Genomic DNA, 19873 nt, shown 5'->3' with positions numbered 1-19873 from the left:
AGTATACCACTAACAATTACTGCATTGGGGACTTTGATACCTGAGCTCAATACAAAATCCATCTTGTGGCAATAGCAAAAGATGTTTAAATGAAAATACACACTTTAAGGAGGTTTCACTGCTGATATTCATGCACCAAAGAGCTCCTGGCTGGCTCGCCACTTTTGTAGCACGTGGAGTTATATAAAGTACCAATGGATAATTACCAAGGTAATAAGTAATTTGGGCTAGCATCAGAAGATTAAGAACGACTCTTAGAGCTCTGGTACACGAATGGCAGAGAAACCAGACAAACACAGTTGTGTGGCTTCAAAAGTACTTTAGTGATGTTAAGCCTTGTAAAATAAATTTGTAAACAACACAGTATTTCAACAGGTTTTAACAGAATGTCAAGTATAAAAATTTCCCCCAAAGTAGCAAAAAAAATAGAATAAAATAAAATTGTGCACAAGTAAAAGAATTAGTCTTTTTTTAAGTCCAAATGGTACCGGTGGGGCCCATGACAAACGGGTGTATTCCAATAGAATTCGTCCGACAAGGAGTGTGTGTGTGATTGTCTGTCCTACCGTAGTACTTGTACAGTAGAGGATTGTAGTCCATCAATGTGCAAATGAGTGTGCATGTATATGTATATCGTCTCCTAGGATCTTGGGTTGGCTCGCCATTCAGTGAACAGTGGAACACTCTGGGTTCTGGAATCGCTGACCTGGTCTTTGGATTCGTCCCATATAAAAACCTGATCGCCGTCGAGTGGATGCTCAGCGTTTACGTGAAGCCACAGCTCAGTAAACCTTCCGGTTTCGCTCTGCCCGATAACAAAGTTTTAGTCCGCCTGCTCTGTTCGGCTTTACGATCAAGAGAGTGAAAACTTGGGAGCTGGTACTAAGGAGGGACAAGAGCTGCCTAGAGCTTCACCGATTGGCTGACATGCGAGGAGTGGAGTAAAACAATAGGCTCTCATCAGAGCTCATCAACCCTCTGAGAAAACTTAACCCTTGTTTGACCAGAGCATATCATATATAATCTGCGTCCCATCTACACTCAACAAAAATATAAACGCAACACCTTTGTTACTGCTCCCATTCCCCATGGGATGGACGTAGAGACCTAAAATTCATTCCAGATACACAATATAACCATCCCTCCCAAACAGTGGTCACAAATCAGTCCAAATGTGTGGTAGTGGGCACATCTGCTATATTGAGATAATCCATCCCACCTCACAGGTGTGCCACATCAGGATGTTGATCTGACATCATGAGTAGTGCACAGGTGTACCTCAGACTGCCCACAACAAAAGGCCACCCTGGAATGTGCAGTTTTGTCTCACAGCAAAATGCCACAGATGCCACAAGCAATGAGGGAGCGTGCAATTGGCATGCTGACAGCAGGAATGTCAACCAGATCTGTCGCCCGTGCATTGAATGTTCATTTCTCAACCATAAGCCGTCTCCACAGGCGTTTCAGAGAATATGGCAGCACATCCAACCGGCCTAACAACCGCAGACCTCGTGTAACCACACCAGCCCAGGACCTCCACATCCAGCAGGTTCACCTCCAAGATCGTCTGAGACCAGCCACCCAGACAGCTGCTGGAACAATTGGTTTGCACAACCAAACAATTTCTGCACAAACTGTCAGAAACCGTCTCAGGGACGCTCAACTGCATGCACGTCGTCCTCATCGGGGTCTTGACCTGACTCCAGCTCGTCGCCGTAACAGACTTGTGTGGGCAAATGCTCACATTCGATGGCGTCGGGCACGTTGGAGAGGTGTGCGCTTCACGGATGAATCATGGTTCACATTGTTCAGGGCAGATGGCAGCTGAGAATGTCCCAGTTCTTGCATGGCCAGCATACTCACCGGACATGTCACCCATTGAGCATGTTCGGGATGTGCTTGACCGGCATATACGACAGCGTGTACCAGTTCCTACGAATATCCAACAACCTCGCACAGCCATTGAAGTGGAGTGGACCAACATTCCACAGGCCACAATTGACAATCTGATAGACTCCATGCGACGATGTGTTGCACTGCATGAGGCAAATGGTGGTCACACCAGATACTGACCGGTTCTGGGTCCCCAGACCCCCAATAGCGCAAAAAACTGCACATTCCAGGGTGGCCTTTTGTTGTGGGCAGTCTGAGGTACACCTGTGCACTACTCATGATGTCAGATCAGCATTCTGATGTGGCACACCTGTGAGGTGGGATGGATTATCTCAATATAGCAGATGTGCCCACTACCACACATTTGGACTGATTTGTGACCACTGTTTGGGAGGGATGGTTATATTGTGTATCTGGAATGAATTTTAGGTCTCTACGTCCATCCCATGGGGAATGGGAGCAGTAACAAAGGTGTTGCGTTTATATTTTTGTTGAGTGTATGTTTAAATAAATATTTTGATCTCGTTTCACTTTCATTAAACAAGGACAGTAAGAACAGAAACAATGAACATTAAATGTTTTGCTTTTTCTTCTCTTTTGTTTGAGATGATTTTAGGAACTGGGTTACATTAAGCTGCTGAAATTGCCCACTCAAAGCTCTGAGCTCAACCGTATTGAAAGTTTGTTTTAAAAGCCAGATCAGTGCCAAGAAATCAACAATTTTAAATGAGCTCTACCAGTTCTGCCAGGCCCTGGTAGAGTTTAAATATTGAGACAAATATATAGCAAGAAGTATGACAACCACTTGGATCTAATGACTTCTAAAACCACCCCGGCAAGATGTGAGTTATTGAGGGAGATTTAACCAAAAAATAGTGGGGGTATATAATTATTTGATCTCGTCTGTATACCTTTGACCCTTTGTAGAACTTGTGCACCAATTCTTGTTTAGTGAAGTCATTAAATGCTTAAATGCTTTGCAAAGTGGAAAAAGTTCAAGGAAATCATTAAAAGCTCAAATTACCATGACATTCATATCTACACTCTGTTATGGTTCCCAAATCTGCACTTTGGTTGCCCAATCATTTACACTAATAATGCTCTACATAATGATTGTTAGGGAAATTGCTCTGCAAGCACAGGAGGAATTTAAGTATGTTTATTATTACCTGTAGTGATTTTTAATCATAACTTGTAACCTAGGGGTTTATGTGGGGAAACAGTAAATAATTCTAATAAATAATTATTGCAATGCTAAGAAAAAATGCATGGTCTGATGTAAACATCTTTTGCACACTCTTGGTATATAGCATTAATTTATTAAAGATGTTGTGTTCCCTTCTCTGCATTTGACTTCTTATAGACCTCGAATGACAAAAAGGAAGTCAGGACATCTTACAGCTCATCGGTCTTCTTGGCACACGACACAAGGTTGCAGCACACAACCTGCCGGCCAGCAGATATGACATCGTATTTGGCAGCAGGAACAATGAAGCCACGATATGCTCCCTACTCACTGTTAGTTTTTTTTTCCTTGTTCTTTTTTTTTAATGTCTTGCTGTGCCCAATCTAGGTAATAGACACACAGCATTACTCATCTTCTCTAATTCTTAAACACAAAAAGCTACAAATAAAATATAACATAGCATGTTGCTATATTGTATTTGGGTTGACAAAATAATTAAATAATAATAATGAAAAAAGAATTAGAAGTGAGCTTGCTTAACAAAAGGAATGAAATAAAACTTTATTTGATGAAAATATAGGAAAATAAATAAGTCACAGTCATGAAAATTGTGGGTTATCTTGTTGCAATAATACAAAATTATATTTTGGTGGTGATATTTTGCAAATGCCTGCTTTTAAAAAGTGTTGCGTAGTTTCTGTAGGAAGCCAGGCAGATGTTTTAGGAAAAGTAATATGTTTTTTTTTACTTTTCTTCAACATTTTCTTTTCTTTTTTCCTGCAGTTGTAAAATGTAACATAATTGCTATATTTTTAAGAAAACGTTAGGGAAAGATGATATCATGTGAGGTGAAATCATACAGTATGACTGTCAGCCTCTACTACACCCTGCTCATTTTGCTCAAGTACAGTACTTAAGTGATTTTACATTTTGAAATGCAGTCATTTGTGTAGGTTATGTAGAGTTTTTTTCTTTGTTGTTTTCCCCAAGGTTTTTACTTGTGGTAATGTGTCTGGATCACAACATTTTGGTCAGTTCAATGTAATTGTCTTTTCCACAGTGAAGAAGCCTGCAGGGTGAAGGGGGAGGTGGAGGTGCAAAAGGAACAGGAGGAGAAGAATGAGAATAACAAGCATGAGCAGGAGAGAGAAGAAGAAGAGGTGCAGCCAACTCTGCAGAAAGAGAGGAGGCCGACAGAAAGCAGACAGACTCCAAGAGATGATGAACAGGAGGAAGAGGTGGACTTCACACATGAAGTGAAGGAAGACCTCCACCACATAAGGGTGTGGCGACACAGGGATGACAAGAATGAGGCGAGGGAGGACAATGAAGAAGAAAGAACACTGCAAAACAAGGTTTGCTTTGTACAGATTGTAAGGAAATCTATGGATTTACACACACACACACACACACACACACACACACACACACACACACACACACACACACACACATGTATATATATTATATATAGAGAGAATTAATTAAAAATATATTTATTATATATTACATATAAAATATATTTAAAATATATATATTTAAATTTACTTAGGTAACTGTCCTTTTTGCACAATAAGATCAATGTAGAGCAATCTTGAGAATAAGATCATACTTTCATGTAAGATTTGCAAAATGCTACCTCAGAAAATGTCAGGAGGTTTGTGAGTCTATCAATAAAGGCAGACTGAAGATCCATTTTCAATAAAACACTGTTGACATAGATGTCATGCAGCAAGCACACAGGTTCCAAATCAACTAGAATTACACTCTTCTGGAAACAATTTTGAAATTTTATATTTGGCTATGTCATTTATAATCCATCGTGTGCACATAAAAACAATGAATCTCATGAAATCTTCATGAGATAATAACATCAAGGACAAACTAACTTCAGTTTTGCCTCCATGATTCAATCTCTCACACAATTTGTCAAATGTGTCCAACAGTTTCACATGTTAAGAAGTTGGGATTTAGGCATTTCATTTTGTTATTCAGACATCTACAAAGCAGCTATGTCAGTACTTTACTGACATAGCTCCAGAAAAATGTCCTGTTTCCCCTAGTGTTTCATAAAAAGTGTTTCATGAAGTACACGCAAGCTTTTTAAACAACTCCAATTTCATAGAATTTGGCTCCAGATCTGAAGCAATAAAGTGAAAGAATGCTGCTTTGGCTTAGAGGGTGTCAAAATGAAGCACCAATGATGTAAGGCGCTGTGGAAATTCCAGTTTTTATCACCAGCAGTGGGCTAGGTATTCATTAGGCTTTTGCCACCAACTAATGCAGTTTGAGCGAACAGTGAAAACAAGTTTTAAAAGTTTCACACTTTAAAATTGGGCGATATTGGGGAAAAGTGTCAAAATTATGCATCAACACCCAGCCCCGCCAACATTTGAAAGGGGTGCACTCTAAAAGTACCAAACGCCAGCTACACTTTCAGAGAGGTATATTGTTGTACCATTAATCCTACGACAGCTTATGTCTGGAGTGTTATTGTTTAAGATGCTGTCATTGTGTCTTTGATGGGGGGTAGTTATTTGTTACAATTGTGGTTTGTGCTTTATGGAAACAAACCTTGATCCTCTTAGGAAAATTTTCTGCCATAATGTACAAAGGCTGCGATACCAAAACTAGCAACATCTGGTTTTATTTTACTTTTCCCCACCCAAGGGTGAAGTGGATACTAATGTGCCTTGAAGAAATAAGAAAGCTTATTAATTTAAATCATCTTAAACTCGAAAAGAAACAATGCAAATATGTGCTTTATACTGCTTTGAGGCATATATTTACCTTGCCTTCAGTGTACACAAATTAAGGACAGAAAGTACTTTTACTGCACATCTGTCTATCAAATACAAATGTTCTGTTTTTCTTTTTTTTTTCCTAGCGACTGACAGACAGCAGAGACCAGTGGAGCGAGCTGGAAAACAGAAGCTCTGCCATTTCTCTCTGCAACAGCAGTGAAGGCGAAGAGTCATTAAACTGCTACGGTCCCATGAGTCCAACATTCAAGGTAACTTGTAAAACCGAGGGTGATCTGTAGGACTTCTTTTGGTATTTACTGGGTCTCCATAATCATATGGTGTCTAGTGTAAACCTCCTTACAGAAAAGGTAACATCTACTATGCTCCGGTACAAAATTTGATGTATTGTACTCAATGTTCCCTCTAAGCTGCGCACGTGCGCAATTGCGCACTGCTGGCATGGTCTCTGCGCACAAAAAAAAAAATCTAACCTGAAGTGAAATTAAAATTAAAACTTTAACAATTCTGTTTTGCAGTGCTAGTCAGTAATGTTGTGTTGGGCTCTTTTAATAAAACTCCTCGTTTAGGCAATAATGTGGAACCCCACCATGTTTATTCCAGCTCACTCTATATCCATCACATAGCATCCTTCCTGTCTAGAAGGGTAAGTACTGCCGCCTAGTGGCGCATGATATTCACCAATATAGATTACACCACATCCCCCTTACTGAAGTCAGACTGGTACATTCTTTTGTTCTTCAAACAAAACATAACTGCATATAGTTTTTTTCAATACAGGCATACCCCAACATTTCAGGAAACATAAAGTCAGTATTGTCATAAACACTTTCTATTATCCTCCTGTAACAGAATAATCACTTTCTCTTTTCTTTTCCACCCGTAACAGAATAAACACTTTTTTTCTTTTCAACCTGTAACAGAATAAACACATTTTTTTCTTTTCAACATGCTACCCTCAAAACCACAACTCAGCATTTGAAACACACTTTTCCGTTTTCAAACAATCAGCTTCACAGATCAAGTCTTTTGGGTTTAATCACCTCCCTACCAGACCGGGTTCTAACCACACCTGGTGTATGGGGTGCGCTTGGCTCAGAAACTTTCTCTGTAGGAGTAGCTTGGATCTGTGTGGCTTCGGTTTGAGCCTCTGTTTGCGGGATCGGCACAAGATGACTGCGGTTTCTTCTAATTGTCCCTTGGGGCCCACTGATGACGTACGATCGTGGAGTCGGGTGGACTGCTGTCACTGTGCCCTGTGCTCTTGCATCCGTGATCCAGACTGGTTGTCCTGGCACCAATTTATCCAGTTCTCTCGTTCTATGTCTCTTGTTAAAACTTTCGGTTTGTCTCAGCCGTTTCTCTCTCTCCGAACAACTAACCTGCTGAAAATCAGGCAGACAGGACTGTAAGGTTTCAGGAAGCATTGGCAAGGTAGTACGAAGCCTGCGCCCCATGAGAAGTTGAGCCGGGCTGTAGCCATTTGCCAGTGCTGTTGTTCTGTATGCCAGCAACGCCTTGTATGGATCGCTAGCCTTTTTGAGGAGATTCTTGACGGTCTGGACGCCTCTCTCCGCTTCGCCGTTGCTCTGCGGGTATCTGGGACTACTGGTGACATGCTCAAAACAGTAGTCCTTTGCAAAGTCTCTCATTTCTTGACATGCAAATTGTGGCCCATTATCGGTGAGCAATACTTCAGGGATTCCATGGCGTGCAAATATTGACTTTAAATGCACAATCACATTGGCTGAACGAGTTGGACTGAGTTGAGCAATCTTGACATATCTCGAGAAGTAATCCACTACTAACAGATAGTTTTTGTCTTTTAGTGTGAACAGATCAGCTCCTAAGTTCTGCCATGGCCTCTCAGGTAAACGTGTGGGCATAAGAGGTTCCCTCACATTAACTCTCTCCTGAATGCACAGCCTGAACTTAAGGACAAGTTCACCGATCTGGTTACTCAGGCCTGGCCACCACACTGCTTGTCACGCACGTTCTCTACACTTGACTACTCCTTGGTGTCCCTCGTGTATTTTGTCCAGAACTGCGTTTCGCATGTTTGCAGGTATGACCAACCTTGTACCTCTCAGTAGTAGTCCATTGTGTACACTCAAAACTGCTCTTTCAGACCAGTAGTGCTTCACCACTCCCTGCAGCTGGTTCCTGTCCGGCCAGCCCTCTGCACAGTACTTCATGACTTGCGAACAGACGCTGTCAGACTGCAGCTGCTCACGGAGATCTGAAAGGTATTTGCTGCTAGTAGGAAGGCCCTCCAGCACTGTGTCAACGTAGATATCAGTGTCCTCCATAAGGTCATTGTCTCTGGGAATCACGTTGCCTGCCAACGGCAACCGTGACAGCGTGTCGGCTGTGGTGAGGCTTTTGCCTGGAATGTGCCTTATAGTGTAAGAATACCTCATCAGGCGCATGCGGAATCTCTGTATCCGTGGTGGAAGCAAATCCAGGGCTTGTCCTCCGAGTAGGCTCACTAGTGGCTTATGGTCGGTCTCAAGCTCAAAGTGTAGCCCTAGAATAAAGTCACTGAATCTTTCGCTGGCCCAGGTGAGCGCTAGCGCTTCTTTTTCCAGCTGAGCGTAGCGCTGCTCTGTGGCTGTCAATGATCGCGAGGCATACGCGACAGGTGACCACACATCATTGTCTTTCTGTAGTAAGACTGCCCCCAACCCGTATGAAGAGGCATCTGCTGAGATCTTCTGGGGTTTGTTTGAGTTGTAGAGCTGTAGCACTGGTGCAGATGACAGTTCGTGTTTTAAACTGTTAAAGGCGTTTTGTTGCTCATGCCCCCAGTACCACATGTTTTTAGTTGAAAGCAAGTCTCTCAGTGGTTTGTCTTTCTCAGAAAGGTTTGGGATGAATTTCCCCAGCTGGTTCACCATTCCTAAGAAGCTCCTAAGCTCACTCACAGTGCTTGGCTCTTTCATCTTCTGCACCGCGCTAGTTTTGTCAGGGTCGGGACTCATGCCTTCAGATGACACAATGAATCCTAAGAATTTCACCGCTCATCTGCCAAACTCACATTTTGACATGTTCAGGGTGACGCCTGCCTTCTCTGCACGGTCGAGGACAGCGTGGAGTCTCATGTCGTGCTCCTCTCTCGTAGATCCCCAGACCAGGATGTCGTCCATGTGGCATACGACTCCCGCGAGGCCGGCTGCCACTTCTGTCACCATCATGTTTTGGAAATGCTCTGGTGCACTGGAAATACCAAATGGCAGACAGTTGAAATGGTACCTACCAAATGGCGTGATAAACATGGTGAGGAGAGCAGATTCTTTGGATAGCGGCATTTGCCAAAAGCCCATGTTAGCATCGAGCTTGGAGAAATACTGCGCCCCTGTGAGCATGCCTAGTGTTTGGTCGACAAGAGGGAAGGATATATCTTTCGTGGCACACCGACCCATTTAAAGGTGTCATGTCCACGCAGATGCGGACTGTCTCTTTGTCCTTTTTAGGGGCTACGACCATGCCGCAACACCAGTCTGTGGGCCCCTCCAACTGTTCCATCCTCTGTAGCTCTGCTTTGACTTTGCCCAGTAGTGGGAGCGGAACACGCCTGGGCACTTTCAGTGAATAAGGTTTAGCGTCGGGCTTCAGCTTAATCGTGTACGGTTTTTGAACAAGCCCGAGCCCATCCCATAGCTTCGGGTACGCTTTCTTCACTGTCTCAAGGTCAACATTGTCCATTCGGGCAATTAATTTCAGTCTCACAGAAGCTGTCCTGCTTAAGAGAGCTACACGCAGATTTCTGACTACATAGATTGTCTCTGCAGTGCTCCTGTCACTGTAGGAAATGTCCTCCTTTGTGGACCCAAGCATGGTCAGTGCTGCACCTCCTGGTCCATACAGTGGCTTTTCAGCTTTTTGCAGATGCTCATTTGGCTGCTTAATGTCTTTGAATGTCTCTTCTGAGATAGCTGTGACATCTGCCCCCGAGTCTAATTTGAAGGTCATGCTTTTGCCTCTCACGCAGATGTTAGCAAGCCACGGGTCTTCTCCTGAATCCAGTTCACCTAGGAGGAGTCCATCTGCACAGTCTGCCACCCAGTGCTTTAAGTGGCCCAAAAGAGGTGCCGGTACTCTATTTTTTTTCCGCCTCCCCTGAGGTAACAACAACTATTGAATGGGTTTTATATACAACAGTCAGACAACCTTATACAAAATAATAAATCATTTTATTAGTTTGCGGATTTGCTTGAGCTAGAAAGAGCTACTGAACATAAATAAAATGTGCAAAAAGGTATTGAAATTTATTTTTAACAAAATGTATATAAAATAAATTATAAAATAATTTGTATTTTGCTCTCTCTCTTGAGTCACTGCTGGTATCAGCAGCAGCACTTGTAAAGTGTACCTGCAGAGCTTGGTAGTTCTCCCTACTGCTTTCACTGTTCTCTCACTTGAAGCAACCCAACGCACTGATAAAACACGGCCTATCACAAGGAGACGTTGTCCAACATTGTGAGCACTCTCGGTTAACTCCCTTTGGTTTTTTGGTGATGCATGGCAGAGGGAGTAAAGCTGATCTAAGAATATTTTAAAGTGGTTGATTCCTCCTACCTCCTTCAAAACATCACAAACTGCCAGTTCCAGTCTGTGATTGGAACAATGCCAGACAAACAGGTAAGGGAATTTGGAACAAAGCTGCGCAGCAACTCCTGCTTTCCTCCCAAGCATCACTGAGGCTCCATCACAAGCAAATGCCAACAAATGTTCCTGTAGGTAGTGAGGGTCAAAGCCATTATTATGAAGACATCCTAACAGTGCTTCAGTGATGTCCTTTGCTGTGGTCCCCTGCAGCTCAATCAGTTCAAAAAATATTGTGTCTGGATTTTCACTGGAAATAGCTGACCGCAGGCACACGACAAGCACAGACTTTCCACTTATTGTAGTGGATTCATCAATGAGCACACACAATTTTCTTTCATTCATCACTATGTCATTGACTACCTTCTTTTTCATTTCAGCTGCAATGTGATCCAGTATATTTGCACATGAGTTATTAGAGTGCAAAACTCTGCCCATCTTGACACCATTTAAGACTTGCAACTGGACATCTATTGGCATGTCTGTAAAGGGACGCCCATGCTTGCCAATCTTATAAGCTGTTCTAAACACATTGCAAGTTGAAGCGTAGTCAGCCTTTCTCATATCTTCATTGTGTTTTTGCATTGTATTTTGTGTTGCCTTCTCTTTTATTTCAACTGCTTTCTTGTGATAAATTGAGTCTCTGTGCTCTTTTATTTTCTTTCGTAGTGAGTTTTGTTGTGCAGCCTTGTCCCTTCCAAAAGACGAGATTAAGCACCCACTCCACTCCTGCGACACTCTCTGCCCTTGCTGCATGTCCACGCGAGCACAAACTTGACTACACACACTACGACCCAACTTTTGATTTCTGCTGATCAGCCACTTGTAATTTGTGGAGAAATACCGGACTTGTGCTTGGGACCAACATTCTGGCCACTCATGCTCGCTAACGCGGCTGTTGTCATCGGTAGAAATGGTGTCATTCTCGTCCTCGTCGTCGCAAAAAGTGCCGTCGTCCGCGGCTGCGGCACTAGTGCAGCTTTCATTAGCTTGCGTCTGACCTGCAGCGATATCATTCTGGCTTGGTGGGGTGTCAGCCAGCGAGTCCTCTGATTCTGACCTTGTTCTTTTACTACTCAGAGTCTGAAGCCAGGAGAGCATATTAAGTGTTCATTGTTTTTGTATTTTAACCGAGCAGCTGTTTGCGCGTTTTACACACCCTCTCCGGACCACGTTGAGTTGACATGACAACGGCAAAAGCGACGCATGCGCTTTTCACTTGTAAAACACATTGGTAATGTAGTCTCTGCTCTCGGTGGGACGAATTAGGAAGCGTGCTTGTGAAGGGCGCTCTGAAAAGCGGCAGCGCAGCCAAACGATTATAACAGATGTGCAAATGAGAGTACCGGTACGCTAAAAGCACGTTCTGGGCGCATGGAGAGGTGGCGGTACTCTCAAGAGCTATATTTAGAAGTGGCGGTACTGAGTACCGGCGCGTACCGGCCCACTTAAAGCACTGCTGCCACCACATGCACAGCTGTAGACCTACAAACTCTCCCATAGTGTCCACGTTTCCCGCAGTTGTGGCATTCTGCATTTTTAGCTGGGCACTGTGCTGCCGGGTGCATCTGTGTTTTTCCACATTTAAAACACGTTTTATTCTCTTGTTTTATTATTTGTGGTTTTCGTGGCTTGAACTGCGTTTGCTCTCTGCTTCTGAATTTATTGGGCTGTGACTTTCTGACATGCACGGCATCCATGGCTGTTTTGCCTGTGCTGCTGTCGCCTCTGAGGTCAGTTTGCTGTCTTTTTATTTCCTCAGATTGTCTCGCCATTGTGATAGCTTTGGTTAGCGTCAAATCTTTGTTGAGCTGCATTCTCTCCGACAGTGATGAATCTTTAAGACCCACAACGAGCCTATCCCTCAAAAGTTCATCGTGGAGTTCACCATATTCACAGTTTTCGGCGAGAGCATATAGAGCTGTTATGAAGGAGTCAACTGTTTCCGCTGGCTGTTGTACTCGCTTATTAAACTTTGCTCTTTCATAAATCACATTCTTTCTGGGGACAAAATGTCTGTCAAATGCGTTTCTGACCGCATCGTACTGCTGGCGCTGCCCGTCTGTTAGGTCTAGTCCCCTTAGCACGTCGTCAGCCTCGTCTCCCATGCAGTATACTAATGTGTTCACTTGGTTAGCATCAGTTGAACCATTCAGATTACTTGCCATTCTGAAACGCTCTAAACGTCTGATCCACTTCTCCCATTCTTGGGGCTTTGCGAAGTCGAACGGTTCCGGTGGCTTGATGGTGAAAGTAGCCGCTCGTGGAGCTGCCGTAACCGGGCCAGGAGTCGCCGGTAACGCTGCTGCTTGCTCCGTCATTTTCGTCACTAGCCGTTCGCCAAGCTGATGGTTATTTTTTCCACTGTCTCTCTTCGCCGCCTAGAGCGAGTGCACTTCTGACACCATGTTGTGTTGGGCTCTTTTAATAAAACTCCTCGTTTAGGCGATAACGTGGAATCCCACCATGTTTATTCCAGCTCACTCTATATCCATCACATAGCATCCTTCCTGTCTAGAAGGGTAAGTACTGCCGCCTAGTGGCGCATGATATTCACCAATATAGATTACACCACAAGTAAGTGACTGGCTGCTCCCGTATGGGATTAGAACGATGCCACCTTATCCCATAGTCCAGCCAATAATGGGATTCACATTCGTATATACGCAGCTAATCCACGTCGTCGGCAGGCTATGACAGCGTCCTTATGTGCCGACATCGGTGTTTTAGCTAGCAAAGCGGCGTGGCTGATGTGGAGTGAAGCCACGTTAATGACAACGTGTACAACCATTGGAGATGTGAGCAGGACAGACGGAACAATTGACGGAAAAAGTGTGGACTTTATACCAGTTTTTAAATTGTGTTGATAGGCCACATTAAACCAGAGTTATGATTAAAAAATATGTGCAATGTTTGGTTTTCTTCCTGAATACTATCGTTGTTTATATTTACTGCGGGAAGAAACGTTCTATAAGAAAAAACGCTCGAAAGCACTCTCCGCCTGTGAGCAAAAACAAAACCAAAAACACCCGCACCCTTTCCTATTGGTCGAAAAAAGTACCATGTCGACCAATCAAAAAATGATATGGCAAGTTGTTAAGAAACTTTACTTTACTCGTTACTTGAAAAAAGTAATCAGATTACATATACGTATATGTCTCGCTTTAAAAAAATAATAATCTGAATCTTACAATCTTACAATCTTACAACAAACGTTTTCATCTAATGTAAAATGTATAGAAATCCATTATGGTACATAGTAATTTTTTTTAGGGTCCCATCATAATTTCTTCAGAAGTAGCCAAGTGATGATGCCAAGTGATATGATGCCAGTATTTACCCACATTTTCTAGATACTGTACCAGTACTGTGTGTAAAATGCCATCAAAAAGTCAATTAAGTTTTATTCTTTCTCACCTGTCTTTCTATCTCCTATCGCTTTTTAAAGGTTGCCATGTTAGAAAAAATGTTTTGCCCTGCCATGCTGTTTATTGATGTGGCAAATGAATGGTTTATGAAAATATATCTAAATCTGTCATCAGTAATCAGTAATGATCATGTCTCCCCTCTAGTCTTCTCAGTCTTAATTTCAGGTTTTCACCATGGGTTGTAGATAGTTCAGGAGGTTAACTCGACCAAGCAGTCTACTTTCGGGTACTGTTTAGAATACCAGAATAGGGAGGATGATGTATTAGACTGATACATATATACCAACAAGACAGTGTACATCACTGTGACAACAGCATTTGTTTTCATTCAAAGGCTTTATGGTTTTTCCTCTGGTGGGCCGGTCTCTAGTCAAAATGCCCGGGCCGATTTTTGGTCCCAGTCCAGCCCTGGTGTTCACTCAGACACATGGAAAATTAGAGGGAACATTGATTGTACTGTTCCTGCATTGACATATTGTTCAATCAGAATACAGAAAACAACTAAAGCTAAAGTTCAATGCAAAGTTTTCATGTGATATGTTATGTGCAAGTGAATTTTGATTACTTTACAGATTTTATAAGTGTTTCCTTCAAAAATTAAATTTCTTGTAAAATTCCCTTGGTTCTGTTTGAGGATGTTGCAACTCATCTGAGATGGACTAGTTCCTTCTTCATTTTTTAACAATGAAGCAGGTGTGTACCACGTGGATCGGTCTGGGTCAGCTTCAGTTGCACCCAGCACTTTTTACCTATGATGATGTTTAATTGCTCAGATATAATGTAATGAACTTCTGATGATAAAGTCTTATTGTATGAGGTGCCGTAAGGGACATTATTACTGAAACGCTCTCACACACACTACTGAAATTTTACCTCTCACACACACTACTGAAACGCTCTCACACAGACTACTGAAATTTTACCTCACACACACTACTGAAACGCTCTCACACACACACTACTGAAACGCTCTCACACACACTACTGAAATTTTACCTCTCACACACTACTGAAACGCTCTCGCACACACTATTGAAATTTTTAGCTCTCACACACACAACTGAAATGCTCTCACACACACTACTGAAACGCTCTCACACACACTACTGAAAGGTACTCACACACTCCACTGAAACCAGAGGCATTTCCGCTGAACAGGAAGTTGTTTCCTGACAAGGAAACTGATGGAAAAAGCGATATATTTCAAAACACTACAAGGATGTCTACTCAGCGTCCTGCTAATACAGCGGTCCCCAACCTTTTTTGCGCCACGTTTCATTTATGGCCGACAATAATTTCACGGACCGGCCTTTAAGTTGTCTTGGATAAATACAATAAAATAAAACCAGTACCGCTACCAAAAAAAGAAGATTTATTCATAACACACGGGAAAAGACCCAGGGAAACCGAGTTAACAATATAAACGATATAAAAAATTTAAAAAAAAACTATAAATACCCTGAAAACCATAAATTTCAAACTCAAGCCTCAACTCTTGCGACCTGGTACCAAACGACTCACAGACCGGTACTGGTCCAGGACCTGGGGGTTGGGGATGGCTGTGCTTGTAGCCTAAGTGAAGCAGCCGCATTACTTAACAATATTTTAGCTTCCTTGAATCCAGGAATGGATTCAAGGTGCAACAGGGAATTCGGCAAGTATGTCCTATTTCCCCTAAGCTTTTTATATTGGTATATATACAGTTGTTAACACTATTAATCAAAAATTCTAAAGACATACAAGGAATATCAATTTTTAATAAAGACTTCAAAATAAGTCACTTCGCAGATGATACATCTATTTTTTTGAAAGATAAATACGTGGTAGAGAAAACTAAATTTTTTCTAAAGCATCTCGTTTATCTCTCAGTATCAAAAAATGTGAACTACTACCGATTCATACAAGCTCTGACTCCTCAATAGCTTTGGTTAGAGTTGAATCTAAAGTTAAATATATAGTGCTGATAATTATGGAAGCGTAGAGCTGCCACCCAGGCAAAAGAAAAATACAAGTGTATCACGTTATAACGTGAAAAGTTTATTGTTCTAACAAGATACTTTTCCTGTTTGTACAATATATTTTTCACGTTTGAACAACATAATATCACGTTATTACAATATACATAATTATCACGTTCGTACAATATAATTATCACATTCGTACAATATAAATATCATATTGTACGAATGTGATCATATATTGTACAAACGTTAAAAAAAATACCATTACAATAACATTTTTTATTGTAAGAACGTAAAACGTGTTGCATTCGGAAACCCAAATCCATGGTAGTTGTGGAGAGCTCACGCTCTTCAGAACTGGCACTTAACTTTGAATGCCCTGCTTTCAACATGGACACAAACACTGATAGCCCACTTCTGAGATTTCTTTGGAATCGTGGTGTACCTGAGGACTGTCTCTTACGAATGCTACAAGAACACGTAAGTGCTCTCTTGAGGGGGAAACTTGTAAAACTCGCTTTTTACGAAGTTACAGCGTCTAAAAATGTGACATATTGCTTAGTTAACAACCACAGCGGTTTTCGCTTCTCTCGCTTTGACTGCGTAAGGACGTAACGGTAGGCTGCATTGGTGTGGATCTTTAATATGGAATGGAGAATGTAAAACAAATTAACCCGCTGTATAAAACTGGGTCGTTGTATGACCACATGTTACTACTTAACCCGTATGCAGATTCCAGGTTTCTTAAATATATCGCTATATTATGTGATGCACAATGTTTCCTTGTTTATCTAAAAACAAATGAATTAAACTGTGTTTATATTGATATTTGGCTTCAATTTAAAAAAAAAACACTGAGTTCAACCCTTTGTGCTCTGTGCAACTGAAAGATACGTGAATACTAATTTACTTTTTCAAAGGTGGGCGTTGTATATACTGTAATATTTCTATTAATAACATGTTAGAGAATCTCATTAATGTTGCTGGCATAGAGAGAGGAAAAGAATAAATGCTAAATATTGATGGCTGCCACTAAAATAATAACAGACAATTATCAAAACACATGTGAAATGTACATACATTTTTTTAGTGAGGTACCTCATGTGGTGTGGCAGCAGGCATACCTTGTACTTCTGTATAGTAATAAATATCTCTGTTATTACAGATTGATGCCACAGTGATTGATTTCATGGATGACAAGACCCTGTCTTGTTACATCCCAACATATGGTGACCGGATAGCTGCCAGACGGTTCTGCTTGGAAAACAGTGGTGCAAGTACTAAGGAATCAAGAAAAAACTCATTGCTCGAAAAATTGAAGGAAAAGATGGGAATCAATGAAAATGAGAAGAAATCTGATCATGAGGAGGCATTTGTTTCTAAGAGAAAAAGAACATATGCAAAAAACAACAAATGAGCTGAGAAAAAGACTCGAAAAATTGAGTTAGGGTGGATCCATGAAGGTAAGCAAGTGAGAAAGCACAGAGGAGGAGGAACAAGGACCTTTGATGTGCCCAAAGACTCCAAAAAAGCTGACATATTACAGTATGCAAAAGATCTTTTCTTTCCAAGTGGAAAAAGCAAATTTGGAAGATGGGAGGTGTTCAGTCATGACATATTAGACTATCAGGAAGAGGCCGTATTTGATGAAGATGTCACAGTTGGAGAACTCTATTCAGCACTTAAAATGGGAATGTTGAAATTTTACTTGTGCACAAGAAGATTTTCCAATGATGAAGATGATGAAGAAGTTTATGATAGAGGGAAAACACATGTAAACAATGTTACACAACTGACTGACTCACATCAAGGAGATTAAGAAGCTTCTCACACTGTTGTGATCTCATCATCAGAATCTAGGAATGCTGATGAAGATGTATTATTAGACACATCTGAGGTAATGATTGGACCCTACCTTGGAGAGCCTCTGCCTTGTCAACTTGATGACACTGTAATAGATGAACCATTCCTGCAGTTTGAGGAAGATGATCTGGTCATCACATCCATTACACTTCCTCCAACAAACACAGCAGTCAGTAGTCCAGATACATCTATAAGCAATGAAGCAATAAGCTCTGCAGGATCATATGATGTTGTCTGTGTTACCATCAAACTTCACAGGATTACTATTCTGGAGGAGATGATCAGCCAGTTCAAAGATCCAGCACTCCTCATACACCCTCTAAAATACACCTACATTGATGAAAAAGGAGCTGATGCAGATGGCATATCAAGAGATGTGTATGCTGCATTTTGGTCAGAGTTTGTGGACAACACAGCTGAAGGAGAGGAGTTCAGAGTGCCATCACTGTCTCCGAAATGGCAGGAAATGGTAAATGGTAAATGGCCTGTATTTATATAGCGCTTTTCTAGTCCCTAAGGACCCCAAAGCGCTTTACATATCCAGTCATCCACCCATTCACGCACACATTCACACACTGGTGAAGAGTGTGTGAAGGAAGAAGAGTGGAAATCCATGGGTAGAATTTTACTGAAGGGATTTCAAGACCATGGATATTTCCCTTGTCGCCTTGCTCCTGTTTTCACAGTGGCACTCATCTTCGGTGAGAATCAAGTATCAGATGATCTGCTGTTTGAAAGTCTTCTCTTTTACCTAAGTCAATCAGATAGGGATCTGATAACAAGGGCACTAAAAGAAGATCTTACAGATGAAGACAGGGATGAAGTGCTGGATCTCATGGATCGCCTGGATGTATCAGTGCTTCCAACCAAAGAGAACTTAAAAGGCCTTCTTCTGAAAGTCGCACACAAACAATTAATCCAAAAACCAGCATATGCCGCAGAGAAAATGTCCTTAGTTGCAAGCTACTTCCTAAAAGAAGCTTTTCAAAGCCCACAAGATGCCCTACAAATGTATGAGGATAAAAAGCCAACAACGAGAAAGCTTTTGAAGTTGCTTACTGTCTCTCCCACCACTCAAGCAGAGAAGCAGAGCTTCAGATTTCTGCACCAGTACATCAGAGGACTTGACGATACAGGGCTCAGAAGGATGTTCAGGTTTCTTACTGGGTCAGATGTCATCTGTGTTGACAAGGTTGAGGTACTGTTCACGCCTGTGGATGGACTGGCACGACGACCTGTGGCACACACATGTGGCCCTCTTCTGGAACTACCATGGACATACACGTCCTACCCAGAACTACGAAATGAACTGGACAATGTTTTGGCTGCTAAAAGCTCTTATGAGTTCAGCATAGCTTGATTAAAGTCCATCATGTTTAAACCAAAGAATGAAAGGTTTGCACTAACAATGACTGGCTATGAAGCTCTAAAGTTTGTTAAACCCACAAACAGGGAACACATCATTGTATAAAAAAAGAAAGAGCTTAAATTTCAGGGAAGTGTTTTATTTCATATTTGAATTTATTTTCAAAAATTGTGGACAACATCAATTTGTTTCCACCATGAAAAATGTAAATTTCAGTTTAAGTTTTCATACTTAAAAGTTTTACTAGTTTAAATGTTAACTAATTATGTTTAATAAGTTCATATGGTTAGCAGCAAGAGGTGAACTATGCTTATTATTAGTTCTTATCATGTGTCAAGGTCCTTTTCCACAGGTCTGTGGTGCAGTTTTGTAGGATACAAAATGTCTGCTATAGAGGGGATGTTTTGTTTAGTAATAATTCAAAAGACTTAATATTAATTAATTTCAAGTATATTTTTTTTACCTTTCCACCAGTCATTTGTTTAGAACATAGGCAATAGGAAGGCAATGTGTTTGATGCAATAGTTGACTGGAATAAAAGACAGAAAATTGGCACATAAGTTAAGTTTTGTAGTGTTTATCAAGAGTCCGTGTTTTCTTCTCCTTGAACACAAATAAAAGGGAGGTTAACATCTAACACTGTTTGTTAATTATTACATAATGCAGAATTTGTACATTTACCAGTTTACAAGAAACTGTTCGTGGATGAATAGCAGTTGCACAATGTGTTCAGTAAAATTGAAAACAATATTTCATGAATAATAATGTATAGGATCAGCAGTTTAAAAAATGTTTTTTCGACAGTCTTA

The 19873-nt window shown here is 41.4% G+C and overlaps 2 protein-coding genes across 3 annotated transcripts in view; both read left to right on the top strand.

The window, feature by feature from the left end:
- Positions 1-19873, top strand: part of LOC113014197 (lymphocyte-specific protein 1-like) — a 61504-nt gene that overhangs the window by 19320 nt on the left and 22311 nt on the right. For both annotated transcript variants that reach the window (XM_026155689.1, XM_026155610.1), the window contains exons 4-6: positions 3257-3411; positions 4140-4434; positions 5967-6092. In XM_026155689.1, the coding sequence (XP_026011474.1) occupies positions 3257-3411; positions 4140-4434; positions 5967-6092 (576 nt within the window). The remainder of the gene's footprint in view (positions 1-3256; positions 3412-4139; positions 4435-5966; positions 6093-19873) is intronic.
- On the top strand, positions 17252-19192 carry LOC113014317 (uncharacterized). The gene is made up of 2 exons (XM_026155788.1): positions 17252-18161; positions 18294-19192. Exons 1-2 carry the CDS (start codon positions 17736-17738, stop codon positions 19056-19058), a joined length of 1191 nt encoding a protein of 396 aa, XP_026011573.1. The 5' UTR covers positions 17252-17735; the 3' UTR covers positions 19059-19192.

This window comes from Astatotilapia calliptera, chromosome 1 (genome assembly GCF_900246225.1).
Source record: "Astatotilapia calliptera chromosome 1, fAstCal1.2, whole genome shotgun sequence".
Classification (NCBI taxonomy): Eukaryota; Metazoa; Chordata; class Actinopteri; order Cichliformes; family Cichlidae; genus Astatotilapia; species Astatotilapia calliptera.
Note: the sequence above shows the minus strand (reverse complement) of the source record. Positions and strands in the feature narration are given on the sequence as shown.